We start from the raw sequence: 19363 nt of genomic DNA, 5'->3' as shown, positions 1-19363 counted from the left end.
AAAACTGTACATCTTTCAGATTTACATACTAATGCAAAGAGATTACTTTGTCTAGAATATAAAATAAAGCTGCTAATTTTTTCACCTGGTTGCTGTATCATAAGTTCGTTAATACGCATTTTCTTTGAAGTATATTTTTCTAGCATAGGATTAGTGTAAGGTAATTCAGAGCTTGCCAGGATATTTTCACTTGTGGCAGCGTGGCTTTTAATTTCCTTTTTCTAATCTTCATTCACATATGTTTCTAGGATGAAGGATACCAGCAAAAAGAACAATATATTTACTCAGTTCCGGAAGAATGATCGAGACAAACAGAAGTTGATAGAGACAGTGGTGAAGCAGCTGAGAAGTCTGGTGAATGGCATGTCCCAGCACACATAGACTTCACGTGGCTGGCCGTTCACAGAATGAAGAAACACGACCGAGAAAATATGCTGATGAGAGCTTTAGGAGGGAACAGGAGTAAATCATTTGTATGTTTTTAAAATAATTGATTACTATTTTATATATGGAAAATGTAACTTTTTTCACTTTTAGAAGGAAAATGGTAAAATTGTAATATATAAATCACGTCAAAGATTGTATGTAAAATTGATTCCAAAAGCATTATTAAAAAAACCTTATGCCTCCACTTGTATGTATTTTTTCAATTTAGACTTGATAAGTTGGTTTTTTTCATCAGCTCATGAGGTTTGAAATGCAGTCGTGTCTGATAACGGGAGTACTTACTTCACTGTCATTTTCTCACTTTCACCTTCTGTTCTCATCTCAGTGTGACTTAACGTATATTAACAAGTTCTAATTCTGCTGATTCTGAGGGAGAAGACGACAAATATTAAAATTCCCTGCAATCAAAGTCAATTCAGTAAGAATGTGCATTGTTTGTTCTGCTTGGGTAACTACTGCAGTTCTAAATAGGAAGAAAAGGTTTCGAGTTTCTAAAATGTGCTGTTTCTGTTCCTCAGGGTTAAAATTTGTAACTGTATTGCTTGTACCTGACCCCACTCTGGTTTGGTTTGGTTCAAGTTAAAAGTGGAGGGGAGCTGACTGGGACCCCTTGCGGTGCGGCGGGCGCTGGGGGAATGGGTTCCTGCACGCACTAGTCCACCGGGCTCGGTTACTGTCCCCAAACAGCGGCTCTCCATCAGATCCTGGCTGTGCACACCCGCCGGATGGGTCAGATGGACTCCGGAGTACCTGCACTTGTTCACTGCCCTTTGTGTAAGGTACTGGAGTCCACGTGGCAGTACAAACCTCACCTTTATTTTCCCTACGTTGTATTTACGATGAACACTCCCTTTACATTTTCAGGGTTTATACCTGTAAGAAAGATACCTGGCTCTGTAAAATAAGCACAAAGAATTAATGTACATCTCTTGGTTTTGTGATGGATGCAGCATTAAAAAGATTGGACAACTTGTTGAAAATGCGTTGCTATTGCATCTCCTCAGAGCTTCCTGGTTGAAAACTGCTTTCTTCAGAAAAGACATTATTCCTCAGATATTGGAATGGGAGTGGCGCCAAAACAAAAAATAAGCGTTTGTTCTCTTGACCAACGCTTTTCCTAAAGCATTTCGTACATTTAAAATCTGTTATGTGAAAAGCGCAGTTAATTCTTCTGGCACACTAAAAGCTGGAAGTTAGGGGAGCTCTCCGAGGCTGGCCCGTATCCCCCACCGTGGCAGAGGCCTCCCGGGATGCGGGGAGATGCCTAGGGTAGCCCACGGTGGCTGCACAGCGGGGAGCTGGGCGCGCGGGTCCTGAGGCATTTGGAGCCCTCAAGATGGGACCCTACACCCACCCCACAGGCAACCGTCCGAGGGTTGTCGGGCAGCCTGGAGAAGGGTGGGAACCAACGGCGAATTCAGCCCCTGACGCCGGAAAAGAGCACGCGGAGAGCGCCTTCTCGCGGGCTTGGGGCGTCTCTGTGACTCCTGGGTTCGCAGGGAAAACCGCCGTCCTTTGAAGGATTCCTGAAGCGTTTCAGCCTGCGAACCCGGAGGACGGTAGGGGTCGGAGAATCGTGGCCCCAGCCGCCATCCCTTGCAGGCTCTTTTCGCTGCCAATGCAATGCCCTTCAAAGAGAGCGAAAAGGGAGAAAGCCCAGTCCTTGAACGCCGGAGTGGCGATGGGGAGAGCACCTAGAAGCTCGAGCGTGAGGAGCCCACAGGGAGCCGGCCACCAGGGCCCAGGCGCTAGCCCGGGTTTGCTCAGGCCGCCGGGCTCGCCCGTGGCCCCGAGCTCCCGCGAAGCGCCGGCAAGTTCTGGCGCGAAACCGCAGGCCCCGCCCGAGGACGTGCGCGGGGCGCGGCCGCCAGCCCAGCCCCGAGCGCTGCGGCGCCTGCCACTCCCTACTGCCCCTCGGTGAGCGCGCCGCTGCCCACCGCCTCCAATCGCTACTCCGCGTGGAGCGCTATAAATATGCAGAGACGCGTCACGTTGTGGGAACCCGCACGGGCCGGTGGGGAGGGAGCCGCCGTCTATATAAACGTGTCCAAGGTGGGCCGACCGGGGTTAAGCGACTGCGGGAGGGAGAGAGGTGGGGCTAGGGTCTGCAGCCCGGTGATCGCGCCCCCGTAGGCAACACCGGTGAGTTGCTGCGCTCCCTGCCCTGCCTCTCTGCTTCTGGCCAGGGAGTGCTGCTCCCGGGAGGAGGTGGGAGGTGCCCCGGGGGTGCCGAGCGTGAGCATTCCCCAGGGAAGCCGGCACCCCCGAAAGGAACTGACTTTGGGACCCGGGAACTGGGGCAGCGCCCCGAGCGCGCCGGCCTCGAGGAAGGCACGCTCCCTAAGGGCACAGGGTCACTGCAGCCTCCCTTCCACTGCCACTCTTTGTAGATCAGAGTTCTAGTCCGGGGTTCTAGACCTCGGGCTTGGCCCCAACCCCCAGGCCTCTTCCGCACGGGACAGGTGAGCACTGCGCGCTGCTGGAGCCCCAATTCTTGCGTAACCTGCCCTCGGCCTGGCCCGCACAGCTCGTCATGTTCCCGTGGGGGTTGAGCTGCCTGTCAGTTCTGGGGGCCGCGGGCACCGCTCTCCTGTGCGCCGGCCTCCTGCTCAGTCTGGCCCAGCACCTCTGGACCCTCCGCTGGACGCTGAGCCGGGACCGGGCCTCCGCCCTGCCCCTGCCCAAGGGCTCCATGGGCTGGCCCTTCTTCGGCGAAACGCTGCACTGGTTAGTTCAGGTGAGCCTCCCGTCGCCCCTCCTCCCCCCTCTCCCCCTTCCAGGCTCCCACCGGACCCTCCTGGCCCTCGGTGCTCCCGCAGTTGGTGGCCAGTGCCTTCCCAGCGCCCAGGTCTGGGACTGGGCACGAAGTTATTCTCTAGCCATCCTCTGCTCGCCAGACGGGACCTCCCGGTGCCGACGCTGTCCCCAGAGCTACTTAAATTCGTCCGGACACATCGCGGGGATAAACAGAGAGGCTTTAAGGAAGGGGTCTGAGGAGCGTGACACCTTGTGTCCTGCAGGCATAGGCTGAGAAACCAGGGGCGCGCGTCAGCACAAGCCCTGCGCCCACGTCCCCACTCTGAGCTGGAGGTTCTCACCAATGGGAGTGGGCGCGCTGACATCCCCACAGGGTAGTTATGAGGCCCACCGGGGACCCACTTTTGCAAGGCGACGGCCTGCAGGAGGGAGTTACCAAGAGGCATTTGGGAGGCCTGGGTCCCATCCCCGGCTCTATCGGCTCTATCGCTGCACGTTGCACCTCGTTCCTCACAGGGTTCGCGCTTCCACAGCTCCCGCCGGGAGCGCTACGGGACAGTGTTCAAGACGCACCTGCTGGGCAGGCCGGTGATCCGCGTGAGCGGCGCGGAGAACGTGCGCACCATCCTGCTGGGCGAGCACCGCCTGGTGCGCAGCCAGTGGCCGCAGAGCGCGCACATCCTGCTGGGCTCGCACACGCTCCTCGGCGCGGTCGGTGAGCCGCATCGGCGGCGGCGCAAGGTGAGCGGAAACCGAGAATGGGTCATTCCACCATTGGAACCCCGGTCCCTACGCATCTGCTGTGAGCCAGGGCTGGGCCAGGTGTGTGTGGGGGCGCTGTGAGCCCGAGCAGGATCCCTCGCTAATTAGCTAGCCGATAGCTGCGGGCCAGCCGCCTTAACCTCGTCGGTAGGCTTTTGAGGTCAGGATCGGGCTAAAAAGATTTTTTTTAAAAAAAAGATCTCTATTTGAATGGCAGAGTTATTTGAAAGGCAGAGTTACAGAGAGGCAAAGGCAGAGAGGGGTCTTCCATCCTCTGGTTCACTCCCCAAAAGGCCGCAAGAGCTTCCTCCGGGTCTCCCACCAGGGTGCAGGGATCCAAGCACTTGGACCATCTTCCGCTGCTTCCCCAGGCTCGTTAGCCAGGAGCTGGATCGGAAGTGGAGCAGTCAGGATTCGAACCGGAGCCCATATGGGATGCATGCACATGGGACGCTGGCCTCGCAGGCGGGGGCTTCGCCCATTAGGCCACAGCGCCGACCCCTAAAGCGCCCCTTTACGTACCATCATCTGTGTGACACAGAGGTTCTGGAGGTTCTAACCTAGAGAGGCGTCATTAAGACTTCGTAGAGGAGGTGGCAGCTGGATGGGGAGGACTGTGTACAATAAAGCAGAACTAGAAGGCATAGCGACAGCAAAGGCCAGCAGGTGTAGAGCCGAGCCGCGCAGGAGAGGGGGCAGGGCCCAAACTGGCTTTCTGGCTCCTCGGGAGTCGTCCGAGGAGCCCCGGCGCTGACGGAGCGCGCTGCCCACAGGTCCTGGCGCGCGTGTTCAGCCGCGCGGCGCTGGAGCGCTACGTGCCGCGCCTGCAGGGGGCGCTGCGGCGCGAGGTACGCGCCTGGTGCGCGGCCCGCGGTCCGGTAGCCGTCTACGAGGCCACCAAGGCGCTCACCTTCCGCATGGCCGCACGCATCCTCCTGGGGCTTCGGCTGGATGAGATGCAGTGCGCCGCGCTGGCCCGGACCTTTGAACAGCTCGTGGGGAACCTCTTCTCACTGCCCCTGGATGTGCCCTTCAGCGGCCTGCGCAAGGTACTGTTGCCCCAGCCCCAGCCCTTCCTCTCCTGGGCCGCCGCACTCGAGGGTCTCCCAGATGCAGACGCGGGCCCTCGACGCACCCCGTGCGCCACCTCTGCTGGGGGCGGGGGAGGCAGCGTGGGGCGCCAACGTTGGCTTCTGTTCTGACTCGCTGGGTCACCCGGGACAGGTCACACACCCTCTCTGGGACGCGCCTGATCGGACGTTCTGTGGCGTCATCGGCCGCAGGCGCCCCGCGTCTGGGTCTCAGGGGCAGGGCGTCCCGCCAGCCGGTAGGGCCCCTCCAGCGCCTCTTCAGAAGCGGGGCTGGCTGCGGAGCCGGCGGGAGCGCGAGGGCCCAAGCACGCCCCCGCCCAGCCCGGCGCTGCCCGGGGTCCGACAGGGGTAGGTAGGTGCCCGCTCCCCGCCCGCCGCCCGCCGCCCGCAGCCCTGGGCTCTCTGGTTTCCAGGTCTGAGACTTAAGAGCCAGGGGCGGGACCCTCGCCCTCCTCCTACCTCTTCCCCTAGGCCGCCCCTTGTGCCCCTGAGCTGGGCTGCTCACTGCGTGGATTCTCCGGTTTTTAGTCACTTATATAAAACTAATATATACACGTGTCAGGAGACCTGCTGTGATTGCCTTGGATACATTTTCTGACTTAATCTTGAAAGCCTGCAAAGTGTTATCCTCATTTTATTGACACAACCAAGGGTCAAAGAGGTTACAGGACTTGGGCTCACACAGCTAGTAGGGGGCAGAGATGGGATTTGAACCCTGGCTCCTGTGGCTGCAGAACTCCAGGGCAGGATCCCTCAGGGGGATCCCCTTGCCATGCTTGCACCCCGAACTCCACCTGCTTACGGAGACAATGCCTGGAGTGTCCATTAGCTCCCAGGTGCAACAGGGCACCCCTTGCTCTCTGCACTGGTGCCCACTGCACCTGCCTGACTCGGGCTAACTCCACCCTGACGGCTCAGCCCCCTCCCTTGGGAGGCCAGCCGCTGCCTGCCTTGTGATCAGACACAGATGCTTGTGGACAGTACACAAATTCCTGACCATTTCTTGAGCCCTACTGTGTGCCAGGCACAGAGCAAAGCTAGGAGACTTAACACCAGCATCTGGGCAGAGCCAGCAAAGCCCCAGGTAGGTGGCCAGGGCCTGGTCCCCAGCTCCCGGAGCCCTCCTGCCACACCCCGCTTTCTCTCCCTGCGCCCCAGGGCATCCGGGCGCGGGACCAGCTGCACCGTCACCTGGAGGAGGCCATTGCTGAGAAACTGCAGGGGAACAAGGCTGTGGAGCCCGGGGACGCCCTGGACGTGATCATTCACAGTGCCAGGGAGCTGGGCCGCGAGCCCTCGGTGCAGGAGCTGAAGGTAGGTGCTGGGCAGCCTCTCTCCTGACCTCTTGCATCCCTAGCAGGTTTCTAAACCCCTGCTCTCGCCCGGAACCACTTCCTGCTGGGCTGCACTTTGAGCCACTTGCACCGGTGAGGGGTCCTGGGTTCGAGTCAGGACTCAGTCCCACCTGCTGGCTGTGTAGCCTGGCACTATCCTCGGTAGGAGCCCCGGAGGCTTGGAGTCCAGACCTCCTTACAGATCCTGGCTCTTCACCCCCATACCCCCTTTTCTGCCATTCCTTCTGCCTGTGAAGCCCTGGGCACTACAAACTCCAAAGGTCTCAGCATCAAACTTCCGCTCCCCCTTCCTCCCAGGTCCCGCTCCATCGGCGAGCTGCCGTGGCACCTGGCCCTTGCACCTGTTTGGCTATTACAGGATCTTCTGGAGAACCTGGACACACACCCCCCACACACACCTCGGGCACACACAGGGGAGGTGGGGGGGAGAAGCTTTGGAATGGTCCCTGGATCTACCGCAAGCCCAGAGGGAGTGGAGAGGTTGGGGCTGGGGTTGAGGCAGAGGCAGAGGCAGGGGAGGTTCCAGGTGGGAAGACCTCAGTCGGCACCCGCAACCTGTATCCTTTCCCTGGGCCCGGTGTGGAGGGGCGGGGCTCAGCCTCCGTTTGCACTCCGGGAATGGCCTGATTTCTGGGGTGGTTTGGAGTCGGCAGAGGGGAGGTCAAGGGGCCTGGAAGAGAATGGGGCTGAGCCCTGGAGCCTGGTGGGTGAGAACAGCCGTGGGCTGCGAAGGCGCATGGTGCATGAGCAGAAGCAGGCGGTCCCTCTGCCTGGGCAGAAGTGGGCAGGTACACAACACCCTCCAGGTTCCCAGGAGGGACCCAGGGGCCAGGGAGCTTCGCATCTGTCCTGGGCATCCAAGGAAGGCCAGGCCGGCTCGGTGTGGCTGGGGAGGATGCTGGGGTCTTCGTCCCAACTCCCCATCTTGTCCAGGGCGGGGGGACAGAGAACGTCCAACCAGGTCACTCGTTCCACACACGGAGATGCAGTGGTGAGCAGATCACAGCCCTGTGCTTCCTCCTGTGGTGGCAAGAATCGGTCTGTGTGCCACTGGCCGCAGCTCCGGAGGAAGGCACGAGGCAGGGCAGGGGCTGGCCGGAGGACTGGAGCCGGAGGGTGCCCTTTATGGACAGACGAGGTCTGGAAGAGTTGGGGACTCACTGGGACCATCCAGTAAGCTCCTCGACCAGCGCCACGGCTGGCAGGGCAGGCTCCCTGTAGGGACCTTGAGCCGCGCTCAGAGCAGTTACAGAGAGACCCACCGGAGACATCTCCCAATTGCTGATTCACTCCCCAGATGGCCACAGGGGCTGGGGCTGGGCCAGGCCGCCGCCAGGAGCCTCTTCCGGGTCTCCCACGTGGGTGCAGGGGCCCCAGCACTTGGACCGTCTTCCGTCTTCCGATGCTATCCCAGGCGCATTGGCATGGAGCTGGATGGGAAGTGGAGCAGCTGGGAGCGGTGTTCACGTGGGATGCTACAGTGGTAGATCTTGGTGGCTCTGCGCCATAGTGCCGGCCCCCAGTTTATGATCTGTGAAAGGAGAGCAGCGAGGGGCCCCATAGGTTGGGGAGACCTTAAAGCGCTGCGGGGCCGCACGTGAGTCCCGGCACTGCCTTTGGGAATGCTTCTGCCTGTAGCTGTCAGACGTTAGCAAGTAGCGCCCCGAGGCGCGACGCGAGCACCTCGCCCGCTCGCTGCACCCTGCGCCGCAGTGAGTCCTTTGCGCCTCCGCGTGGGGCCAGGAGGCCAGGGCTCGGGGCGACTCTGCTGACGCGGACTCGGCGCCGGCCGCGGTGTCTTGCAGGAGTCGGCTGTGGAGCTCCTCTTCGCTGCCTTCTTCACCACGGCCAGTGCCAGCACGTCCCTCGTGCTGCTGCTCCTGCAGCACCCGGCGGCCATCGCCAAAATCCGCCAGGAGCTCCTGGCGCAGGGGCTGGCGCAAGCGTGCGATTGCCCGCCCGCGGCCGCGGGGGACGACGCGGGACCCCCGCCCGACTGCGGCTGCGCGCCCGACCTCGACCTCGCGGCGCTGGGCCGCCTGCGCTACGTGGACTGCGTGATCAAGGAGGTGCTGCGCCTCCTGCCGCCGGTGTCTGGGGGCTACCGCACAGCTCTACGCACCTTTGAGCTCGACGTAAGTGCGCCCCGCCTGCCCCGCCGCCGGCCTCGCGCGGCGCCCGGGGGGGCGGGGGAGGCGGGCGGCGAGAGCTCCCCTGTCCCTACAGGGCCTCAGCTTTGCGGCCTGTAAAATGGGCTGCGTCTTGTTCCAGACTCCGTGCCTTTCCGCAGCGGCCAGGGGCAGCTCACGTCGAGTTTTAGAATCAAAACTTTAAGCGGTACCCCCGTCGCAAGCAGTGAATTTGGGTGGCGAACAAAGGACCCCTTCCCGTGTCCTGGATCCCCACTCTGTGGACCGCTCACAGGATCGAGAAACCGACCCGTGCTACCTGCCCGAGCCTGGCCACGGCCGGCTGCGGGAAAGCACAACGGTGAAAACACAGGGTAGTTTCTCGGTGGTCTGGTCCGGCTGGCTTGGGTTGGGCAAAGTTAAAGCCCAGACCTGGCCGCATCCCCGTAGGACCTTGGGCCCCTTCCTCGCCACAGTGGGCCGCATTTTTTCTCGGGAAGGAAGCTGCCTTGGTCCCTTCCCTCTCCGACGCTCCACGGTGCGGTGCGGTGCGGCGGCGCGCGAAGTGGCGCCCTCTTGCTGCCGAGCTGGGGGCATCTGCGCGAAAGGCTGTGGCTGCGGGCCCCGCCGAAGCCAGCTGGGTGCCAAGGCGCCTCCGGGCGGAGCGGGCTCCTCCCGCCACAGCGTGTCAGGGGGACTGGGTCGAAGAGCTTGACGAGGAGGGGCGAGGGGGCTGGGACCCGCACCTTCATCCCGAAATCGTGGTGCACGGAAGACCGTGATCGCTAGTGCTGGGTGGGTGACACTTGGGTGAGAGCGCACCCCAGACAGGAAACAGCGCGAAGGTGGGGGTTTACAGGTGTCTGGGTGCTAAACCCTGGGCCTCAGACTTGCTTCTGCAGGCGCTGGGATGTGCTACAGAATTACAGGGAAGGGGCTCGGTTCTCTAGTTTGCAGGTCTAGAGGGGAGGGAGCTCCGCCAGGTGGTCTGTCCCCCTGAAGAGTCACTGCACACTCTCTACCCTGGGAGCGCCAGACGAGCTCCGGAATACAGAAACCCCTGGAGGCCAAGGCGATGGACGGGGTCCGGGAGACACCACAAAGCAGGATGTAGGCAGGCTGGGGGGTGGGCCTGACAGTGGCCTTCCAGCAAGTGAAGGACTCCCCAGCGTTATTCCCCTGTGCACCTGCTTGAAGTCTGGCCACCAGATCGGAACTTCCTGTGCAGTTGGTGGATGAGTTCAGTGTGAAGAGCCTTATAAGTGACCTGACCCAAAAGAATGCGAATATCTGCTGTGCGCCTGGCCCACACTCAGGCAGCTGCTAGGTGCAGGACCAACATTTAGATCTCATCAAACGGCGAGAGAAAAGACAAAGGCACTGGGCCCTAAATAGACCCCCCCCCCCGTCCCATTTGCAGAGCACGAGTCAATGCCACACTTTTTTCGAATTGTCACATCAAAGCGGGTAGTGGTCTCACTTGATCGGTTGCGGGACTGGGGTCCAGAGGTTGAACACGTAGCCCCAGAGTGAGGGAGCTGAGATCGGGGCGCAGAGCGCGCTCCAGACTTCCCGGTTGGTTGCGCCTTCCTGCCGGCTTTCGGAAGTCTGTTTTGGTGCGCTCGGGGTAGGGGGTGTGTTCGTGCCCGGTTTCTAGGTGCCTGGTACTCAGGCCGGTTTCCTCACCTCCTCGCAGGGCTACCAGATTCCCAAGGGCTGGAGCGTGATGTATAGCATCCGGGACACGCACGAGACGGCCGCGGTGTATGGCAGTCCGCCCGAGGGCTTCGACCCGGAGCGCTTCGGCGCTGCGCGTGAAGATGCGCGGGGGGCTCCCGGTCGCTTCCATTACATCCCGTTCGGCGGCGGTGCGCGCAGCTGCGTCGGCCAGGAGCTGGCGCAGGCGGTACTCCAGTTGCTGGCTGTGGAGCTGGTACGCACCGCGCGCTGGGAGCTGGCCACGCCCGCCTTCCCCGCCATGCAGACCGTGCCCATCGTGCACCCAGTGGACGGGCTGCAGCTCTTTTTCCACCCGCTCGCGCCTTCGGCCGCGGGCCATGAGCTACACCTCTGAGCCTTGGCGCTGTGGGACCTGGCTTGCTCAGTGGCTGTGGCGCTCTCTCAGCGCCGCCCACGTGCAGCTCTCCAGTGCGTCATCGATTGCCCGTTCACCCTTTCACTGGTTCAACACACGTTCACCGGAGTGGCTCTGTGCTGGACTCGGAGGAAGAACATGAGCCACTGTCACCGCGCGGGAGAATCGTCCCGACCAGTGGGCATGTGTATTGTGCGCTCCACGCCCGAGGAAGGCATGGTCGTGGGCCAAGCCTCTTAAGCCCTTCCGAGGATCTCGAAGATCTCGTTGCACCAGTCCCCGGAGGATGCGTGGGTCGCGGGGCCGCAGGGTAAGGGAGGGCTGTGTGTTCCTTGCTGACCGATGCTGGGGCCTCCCCACGCTCCGCGGACCTGCAACCCTTGAGAGAAAGCCGGGTGCAGAGGCGAGTCCCTGGCCTGGCTTTGGGCCATAACCACAAGAGGGACACGTAAAGGGGGCACCCAACGGAAGGCCCTTAGGCAGTTGGCCCCCGACTTCGTGCGTCTTGGCCACTCCGAGGCTCTGGGCGGAAACTCCCAGCTGTGCGGGCTTCCAGGACTCTAAGCCGCTCAACACCCCCGGATTCTGCTGGCGACTTCTGAAAAGAAAAATTCCTACTCCAGGAACGCATTTAATCTTCCCGTTTGTACGCAGCGAGAATAGGCACAATGAGAAGCCTCGAGCCCGGATTATTTTCCCGGGAGGTTGAGACATAAGCAGAGTGGTTTGAGGTATTTGTACCCAAAACAGGAAGGCCAACAACTAGTTTGCTGGTTGAGCCAGGAGCCTAGGGCTTAGCGGGGCAGCTGTTGGCTGGTGGAAGGCCCAGGCAGGACCCACACCAGCGTATACCTAGAGAGGGCCAAGCCCTGGAACTGCCCTCCTGCACATGGCGCTGGGAACTGGTGGGGGTGGCTGGGTGGGCTTTGGCACTTTCACATCCCCTTACAGAGGAGATCCAGGAGGGACGAGCAAATGACCTGTCCTGGGAGCCAGCAATGAAGCCCCTGGACCCCTTCCCCGCTTACTCTCCATGTCACTTAACCCCAGCCTCTGGAAGTGCCACCAAACAGGGCTTTGCCCTTTTGCCTTGTCATCATAATCCCTACCTTGACTTACGGTCTGCCTGAGAGCCTCTGTGCCAGCATTCCTAGCAGCCTGCGACCCATCTTCTGGCAGGCCTGGGCAGCAGGGCGGGGGGAGGGGAGTGGTGGCCCACGCAGAGCTGACCCTTTGGTGAACCAGAAGGAAGCCAATGCCCTCCTGACCCTATGCTTAAGGTGGATCCAGGGGCCTGAGGGCAAGAGGGTGCAGAGCTGGTAGCTCGGGAGCACAAGGGGTCCTGGGTCCTCGGAGTCGAGCTGACTGCGCATAACCCTCCCCACCTGGGTCACAGACTCTGAGCTCCCCGTGCCCAGGGGTGCAGAGGTGGCTGCGTGGGGCCTGCCTTCAGGTGCTCCTGAAATCAGGGAGGAGACACTGGCTTGCTCCAGGGTAGGAGGAGGGGCCTCTGGAAGGTGGGCAGGGTGAGTTGGTGGCCAGAGACCTGGTTAAACGGCTCTGGGGTCTGAATGAAACAATGGTAACCCCCCTAGCTAGGGCTGGCTGGAGTTTCCCACTGATAGCTCCTCTCAGTCATCCTAAGGAATATCTATCTGGGCTCCTGTTCTCTGGAGGAAGCAGTAGATATGGTTCTTGCCTCCCCGGACCAGTTGTACTCACAAAGGATGCACACAAGAAATAAACTAGCAAAGAAAAGAGTGAGACTAAGTCCAGTGGCGACAGGCCCTGGGGACAGTGCCTATGGCTAAATTAAGCTGGGGGGAGGGGAGTGGCCTGTGGGGTGGGGTGTGGACTTTGGTTCTAGGAAAAAGTGGGAGGGAGGCAAGGGCCTGTTTGCTCTGCCTCCTGTCTACCTCTGGGTCCTCCTGGCTCACCCCTTCCCAAAGGGAGGCTGTCTTGTAAACACACTGGAAACATTTTGTTTCCCCAGGAGCCACCCACCCCCTCCCCGCCCACCACCCAAGAAAGCTTGGCAAGTTTCCTAGATCAAAGTTCTTATTGGCTGGTAATTTATCGCCCCCCCCTCAAGATGTCTTTAATGATCTTTCGCCATCATATTTAATCCTCTCCTGCCACATGCCCCTGCCCCACACCGGTCTGAATGGGCAGATTTTTAAAATATTCTTTTCCCCATGGCAATTTGCAGTACGCAGGACTTGCTCTTCTTGTGACCTGGCGCGCGCGCTGAACTTGGCGAGGTGGCCCCACAGGGTTCACTCGGATGTCACGGTCCGGCCTGCAGGGGTCACAGGCGGGTCAGGCCGGAGGATTGGGACTGGGCCCCAGGTCACGCCCCCGCTCGCGGGCTTTGCTCACCGGCCGGAGGCACTGTCCAGAAAGGGGCGGGCCGGGATTTCTGAGAATTACCTCCAGCGTGATTCGCCCCAGTTCCTGCCGGCGCCCACAAATTGGCGGCCCCAGATCGCTGGAAGAAATGCGAGTGGCAGAGCCCCGCTCCCCAGGGCCCCTGACAGGCCAGGCAGGCTTCTGGAGGGACAATGACTCGTTGAAAGCCGCCCGGTGGTGACCCCGGCTTTGGGGGCGCGCTGGAACCGGGCGGGTCCTCGCCGCCTCCACAGGCTTATCCCGCCTCTTCTGGAGTTGGGACGAAGCGGGAGGGCCACGGATCTCACAGCTCTCAGGTTCAGAGCGTTTTCTGTCTCCAAGGGACGTCTCCCAAGGCGTGCGGGCGCGCTTCGACCAGAAGCCAGTGTTCAGTTTCTAAACAAACGCATGTCACTCTGTCACTTTTGTCACAGGTGCGCCCAGCGCCCGAACCAGCAGAGCACGTGGCCCAGACTGGTCCGAAGCAGCGTGGCTTGGCCAGACGGGAAGCGGCGAGTGCATGTGCGCGTCCCACAGTGCTGAGCACACGTGTGGGCTGCAGGCGCAGCTGCCTGTCGTTGGGCGAGGTCCAGATGGCCCGCTTTCCCCGTGCGTCTCCCTCAACCCTCTCAAGGGGTCCACAGAGACCTAGCTTTAGTCTGGGGCAGCACCTCGCCCCCTGGGTGAGGGCAGTGGCTTCCACGGGGTGGGAACGGGGAGAGGAAGGCAGGCTGCAACACCCCGTGTCCAGCCCACCCGCACAAGGCGGCCTAGCCTGTCTGGAGCTGGGAAGAGTATTTGCAACCGGAGTCTCCAGGCCTTGGTTGGGATGGGTTGGGAGTGATCGCCTCCATGCCAAGGAGGAGGAAACAGGCGCAAGGACGTGTGGGGCCTTCTCCGGGTCACAGGAGTGGAGCCGGGCCTTGGGGCAGGACTCCTGGGCTTTCCTTCCTCTGCCCGCCTCATCCTGCCAGGGCTGAGGCGGCTCGCTGCTTCCCGCTGCCTGGCTGGGGCTGCCAGCCCCAGGGCCTCGGAATCCCGCCGGCGTGGCAGAAATAGCTCGGGGGCTGACTGCCCAGCCGCAGATCAGTCGGCCCTCTAGTCCCCGCTGCGCACCGGAGCTGGGCGGCCGGCTTACACGGGCCTGCACGCGCGGGCGACCTGGGGGCTCTCCGGACCCTTAAATAGGACCTTCCAAGACTTGATGAGTGCCGCTCCCTTCGCGGGGGTTGGGAAGCTGGGGTCCAGGATCCGCCGGTCATACCTGCCTCCCCGCGCGCTCGCTTGGATCTTGGCCCTGGACCCTTCGGCGGGATCTGTTTGGAAGAGTCGGGAGGCCCGCGTGTCGCTCCGCAGTTTGGACCTCAGTTTCCCCACTCGTAGGACTAGGCAGCGGGACGATTCCTGAACGCACTGGTCCTTGCTTCCCCGGCAGGTGGAAAGGAACCCGCGCCGCGGCCTGAAAGTGGAACGCCAGTGACTGAGGCTTCGGGCCGGGGCCGCCAGTCGGACCGGGCGGGAGAGATTCCGAAGAGAGCGCCAAGAGGCTCAGCGCTTGGAATTCTCGCTTCTCTGAGCCCCGCTGCCCCCTCGCCGCCACCGCCGCAGCCTCCTCGGGCCTCGGCGCGAGTGAGGCTGCTTCTTAGCCCCGCACCCCAGGAGGCGCGCTGGCAGGGAAGCCACCACCGCGCCGCCTCTGCCTCTGCGCAGAACAAACGGTTAAAGATTTTGGGCAGCGCCTCGCGGGGGGAGGAGCCAGGGGCCCAATCCGCAATTAAAGATGAACTTTGGGTGAACTAATTTGTCTGACCAAGGTAACGTGGGCAGCAACCTGGGCTGCCTATAAAGCGGCGCGCGGCGGGGCTCGCAGCGCTGGCGGCGGCGGCAGGTGGCGCGGGAGGTCGCGGCGCGCCATGGGGCTCCCCGCGCTGCTGGCCAGCGCGCTCTGCACCTTCGTGCTACCGCTGCTGCTCTTCCTGGCCGCGATCAAGCTCTGGGACCTGTACTGCGTGAGCAGCCGCGACCGCAGCTGTGCCCTCCCCTTGCCCCCTGGGACTATGGGCTTCCCGTTCTTTGGGGAAACACTGCAGATGGTGCTGCAGGTAAGGGAGCTCGGGGCGGGACAGGACGCTTCCCCGGAGTCCCGCTCGACTCTGGGCTTCCGCTGAAGCCAGGGCAGGCGTCCCCCGAGAGGGAGGCGACCGCGGCTTGGAGCAAAGCTAGCCCTAGGCGCGGCGCTCCCCGGCGCCCCCTCACGCCCGCCTCTCCCCTGTGCCTCCCTTGCCTAGCGGAGGAAGTTCCTGCAGATGAAGCGCAGGAAATACGGCTTCATCTACAAGACACATCTGTTCGGGCGGCCCACGGTGCGCGTGATGGGCGCGGACAACGTGCGGCGCATCTTGCTCGGGGAGCACCGGCTGGTGTCTGTGCACTGGCCTGCGTCCGTGCGCACCATCCTGGGCTCCGGCTGCCTCTCCAACCTGCACGACTCCTCGCACAAGCAGCGCAAGAAGGTGAGGGCGCGGCGGCGACGCCAGCTCTGGGAGGGGACCCCTTAGGCTAGAGGCATTCAGGATCCTCATCCAGTTCCAGTTTAGCTTGCCAGCCGGGACTTGGCTTGGGCTGGAGGGGCCAGGGGTGTCCGCAAGACGACCCCGGCAGGCGAGCGGGGGCAGGGAGAGGGTCTTTAACGCCCTGCCCTCCTCGGGGAGCAGGTGATCATGCGGGCCTTCAGTCGCGAGGCGCTCCAGTGCTACGTGCCGGTGATCGCCGAGGAAGTGGGCAGCTGCCTGGGGCGGTGGCTCAATTGCGGCGAGCGCGGCCTTCTGGTCTACCCCGAGGTGAAGCGCCTCATGTTCCGCATCGCTATGCGCATTCTGCTGGGCTGCGAGCCCCGGTTGGCGGCCGACGGGGACGATGAGCAGCAGCTGGTGGAGGCCTTCGAGGAGATGACCCGCAATCTCTTCTCGCTGCCCATCGACGTGCCCTTCAGCGGGCTGTACCGGGTAAGGGCGGCCTTCCGGGGGGCGGAGTGGCGGGGCACGGGAGCCGCACGTCTGCTCACCGCCGCGCGCGCTGCTCTCTGAGCGCAGGGAGTGAAGGCGCGGAACCTCATTCACGCGCGCATCGAGGAGAACATTCGCGCCAAGATCTGCCGCCTGCGGGCCGCCGAGGCGGACGGCGGCTGCAAAGATGCGCTGCAGCTGCTCATCGAGCACTCGTGGGAGCGGGGAGAGCGGCTGGACATGCAGGTGAGCGGCGGCGTCGGACGAGTGCGGCGGAGTTCGGTCCCGGGGCTCTCCGAGGGAGCGCGGTTTCCCGGTCCCCCCACCCCCCGGAGCCTACCGCCTGCCCAGCTACCAGCGGTGGCGCCTGCAAATTCGAGGGGGCAGCCGGGCCAGGAGGGCGGCGCAGCTGGGAGCATCTCCCAGCCTTGGCCAGGTGTCAAAGACTTGGCCAAAACGTGGCGAATTTTGGGCGAAGGGAACAAAGCTAAGGCTTTCTCAGGGGGAGCCGCCGCTGGCGCGGGGCCTTCCTCGCCTTCCCGAAAGGACCTGGCGTTCTGTTGGAACGTGGTGCCTTCCCTGGGCTCCTGTCAGCCCTTCCAGCCTGGGGGTCCTCAGTCGGGGTCCGAGCAGTCACGCACTCGCTAACGCTGCGTGCAGCCGCTTGAAGCTGCGGGTCTGGATTCCTCCTTAGGCGCTAAAGCAGTCTTCAACCGAACTCCTTTTTGGAGGCCACGAAACCACGGCCAGTGCGGCCACGTCTCTGATCACTTACCTGGGCCTCTACCCCCACGCTCTCCAGAAAGTGCGAGAGGAGCTGAAGAGTAAGGTAGGGGACCTCTGGGGGCCCCCTGTCGGCTTAGGGGGAATTCAGCTGCCCCTGGCCCACTTGGGCGGTGCGGGGCCACAGGGTGCGGGGTGGGGGGGTGAGCGGAGAGACTCTGCCTGGAGTAGCAGTAGGCTCTCCTGGCCGCGATTCCCCCGGAGCAAGGCTTGACCTTGTGTCCCCGCCCCTCCCCCACCTCGGGCAGGGTTCTGCAGGCCACGGTGGAGTCGTCCGCAGCTGAGCTTGCGGGGAGACTCTTGCCCCGACTAAGTGGCTCGCAGCCTTCTCTGGGGATTGTAAATAGGGGCCTGGGGCTGCGGCAGTGGAGGCAAATGGCCCCTGGCTGCTGTCACCTGCCCAGCCCGCCTGCGGAGGCCCTCTGGGGCTAGCGGCCTATGAAGTGCGGTTTAGGTGTGCGGGCGGATCTGATTGGAGCGCAGAGTGACTTTTCCCCTGTGTGTGACTGCTGCCACAGGGCTTACTCTGCAAGAGCGGTCCGGACAACAAGCTGGACGTGGACATTTTGGCACAACTGAAATACACTGGGTGTGTCATTAAGGAGACCCTTCGGCTGAACCCCCCAGTTCCGGGAGGGTTCCGGGTGGCTCTGAAGACCTTTGAACTCAATGTAAGTTAAGGATTCACTCCCTGCCCCTCCCCCTCTCCTGCTGAGGCTTAAAAACCTGCCTCTGCTTCCCTGTACACTGGCTGGAATTCCTTATGCTTTTGATAACATTGCCCTGCCCCCTGCGGACACCCATTTCACCCACCTGAATCCATCTCCCTCTTTCCCCCTTTATCTCCCTCTCTCTTACCTCCTGACTCCCCTGGCCATATCACTGATCGCTTCTCGCTGTTGCAAGTTAAATTCCAGTTTGTCAGCCCTTGGGACTTCATAATCTCTCGCAGGGATACCAGATTCCCAAGGGCTGGAATGTTATCTACAGTATCTGCGATACTCACGATGTGGCCGAGGTCTTCACCAACAAGGAGGAGTTCAACCCCGACCGATTCCTGCGGCCGCACCCCGAGGATGCGTCCAGGTTCAGCTTCATTCCTTTTGGAGGAGGCCTTAGGAGCTGTGTGGGCAAGGAGTTTGCAAAAATCCTTCTGAAAATATTTACAGTGGAGCTGGCCAGGCACTGTGACTGGCAGCTCCTAAATGGACCTCCTACGATGAAAACCAGCCCCACCGTGTACCCTGTGGACAATCTCCCTGCCAGGTTCACTCACTTCCAGGGAGGACCCTAGCGGGCAGGAATCCTCAAACCCCGGACTGATGCCAAGTGTACATGAGTTTTTATATAGTGTCGGGTGGACTTTATTATATTTAATTTCTAAATGTATATTATAATATTTATGTGTCTCTACCACAGTACCATGGTCTTTAAAATATTAAAATAATGAATTTGTATAATTTCCAAATAAAGTAAAATTAGAAGGTACCTTCCTCATAGTTCAAATTTCTGTTGGGGGAAAATCACTCTTCTGATATTTTTACTTAGTGGATCTGATCAGATTTCTAAATGTCTGCTTGGGTACATTTGCCATCTCTGCGTATCTGTTTTCTGTAAAGAAGAAATATTATGCCCTCAGAAGCCTCTTGTAGCATTAGTCAAAAAGCATCTTGTGAATTCTACAATGGTCATTGGATTTCCTATTTGGAAAATCTATCAAAGTTCGTTTTAGTGAGTGCCCCCCTCCCCATTTGCTTTCCATCGGGGAAGGTGATTCGGAAAAGGTGACCCTTAGAGAAATATCATTCTACTCTAACACCTCCCATCGGTGTTTAATAAACAGAATACATCCCTGTGGTTGGAAAGTGCTAGAAAAGTGTTCTCCGAGAAGGTTTTAGATAAGGCAAAAGCAGTCGCTGGGGTTCTGGACGGTTCATAACCGACTGGCACGCCACCTCCCGTGGAAGTTGCACATGAAAATGCTGTTGGGAAAGCCAGCTTCTCCCTTAGATAAGCCGCGCCAGGTTTTCTTTATTCAAAACGAAGCAGGAGGAGCAGATTTAGCCAACTGACAGATAAAGTTTTTATCTGTCCCAGGCAATAGGGTGTGAGCCTGACATGACTGATAAAATGGCCCAGTCATGACCCTGTGAACCTTGGCTAACCCCCGGGAAAGCGCAGTTTTGTCACATTTCTGACCCTGGCGTGGCCACGTTCTGAACTGAAGGCCAGACTCTCCATCCAGAAAGGTTTGCCTCGGTGGCGTGCTTACGCAAGCACATTTGCAGTTCTGCAATGGCACAATCTGCGCGTGAGCCTCTGATGGCTTGTAGGTTTTGGACTTTAAAATTTTCATTACAATTTTCGAATTTGGCAATGTTGTGCAAACCGGGTGGTCTGAAAAGGTGTTTGCACCGAGTTCTGTCTCCAATCCGACTCACGTATTCCAGTGGACTTCAGTTCATAGCAGAACGTGGGTCATACTAGTTGCTGGAGTCCTCTGGTTTTTAACTAATGTTTACATAATAACTTTTAAAGCTTCCAATGACCT

General features: G+C 60.4%; 3 protein-coding genes across 13 annotated transcripts in view; all 3 read left to right on the top strand.

Annotated features, from left to right (window-relative positions):
- Positions 1-1427, top strand: part of EXOC6 (exocyst complex component 6) — a 321390-nt gene extending 319963 nt beyond the window's left edge. For 8 of the 11 annotated variants that reach the window (XR_016222129.1, XM_051823933.3, XM_017348420.4 and 5 more), the window contains one exon: positions 249-1427. Coding sequence is in view for 7 of the 11 variants with exons in the window: in XM_051823933.3 (XP_051679893.3) it covers positions 249-381 (133 nt within the window). In the remaining 4 variants the exon portion in view is untranslated. The remainder of the gene's footprint in view (positions 1-248) is intronic. The other 3 variants (XR_016222127.1, XR_016222130.1, XR_016222128.1) reach the window with 1 other exon arrangement.
- Positions 1428-2980: 1553 nt separating this feature from the next.
- On the top strand, positions 2981-12561 carry CYP26C1 (cytochrome P450 family 26 subfamily C member 1). The gene is made up of 6 exons (XM_002718384.6): positions 2981-3184; positions 3721-3945; positions 4740-5015; positions 6216-6371; positions 8218-8547; positions 10238-12561. Exons 1-6 carry the CDS (start codon positions 2981-2983, stop codon positions 10613-10615), a joined length of 1569 nt encoding a protein of 522 aa, XP_002718430.1. The 3' UTR covers positions 10616-12561.
- A 2233-nt stretch (positions 12562-14794) lies between these two features.
- CYP26A1 (cytochrome P450 family 26 subfamily A member 1) lies at positions 14795-18327 on the top strand. The gene is made up of 7 exons (XM_002718385.6): positions 14795-15126; positions 15313-15537; positions 15739-16029; positions 16117-16275; positions 16724-16858; positions 17331-17483; positions 17765-18327. Exons 1-7 carry the CDS (start codon positions 14938-14940, stop codon positions 18104-18106), a joined length of 1494 nt encoding a protein of 497 aa, XP_002718431.3. The 5' UTR covers positions 14795-14937; the 3' UTR covers positions 18107-18327.
- Positions 18328-19363: the final 1036 nt, after the last annotated feature.

The sequence above is a fragment of the Oryctolagus cuniculus genome, chromosome 15 (assembly GCF_051225735.1).
Source record: "Oryctolagus cuniculus isolate XC-2025 breed Fujian yellow rabbit chromosome 15, ASM5122573v1, whole genome shotgun sequence".
Taxonomy (NCBI): Eukaryota; Metazoa; Chordata; class Mammalia; order Lagomorpha; family Leporidae; genus Oryctolagus; species Oryctolagus cuniculus.
Note: the sequence above shows the minus strand (reverse complement) of the source record. Positions and strands in the feature narration are given on the sequence as shown.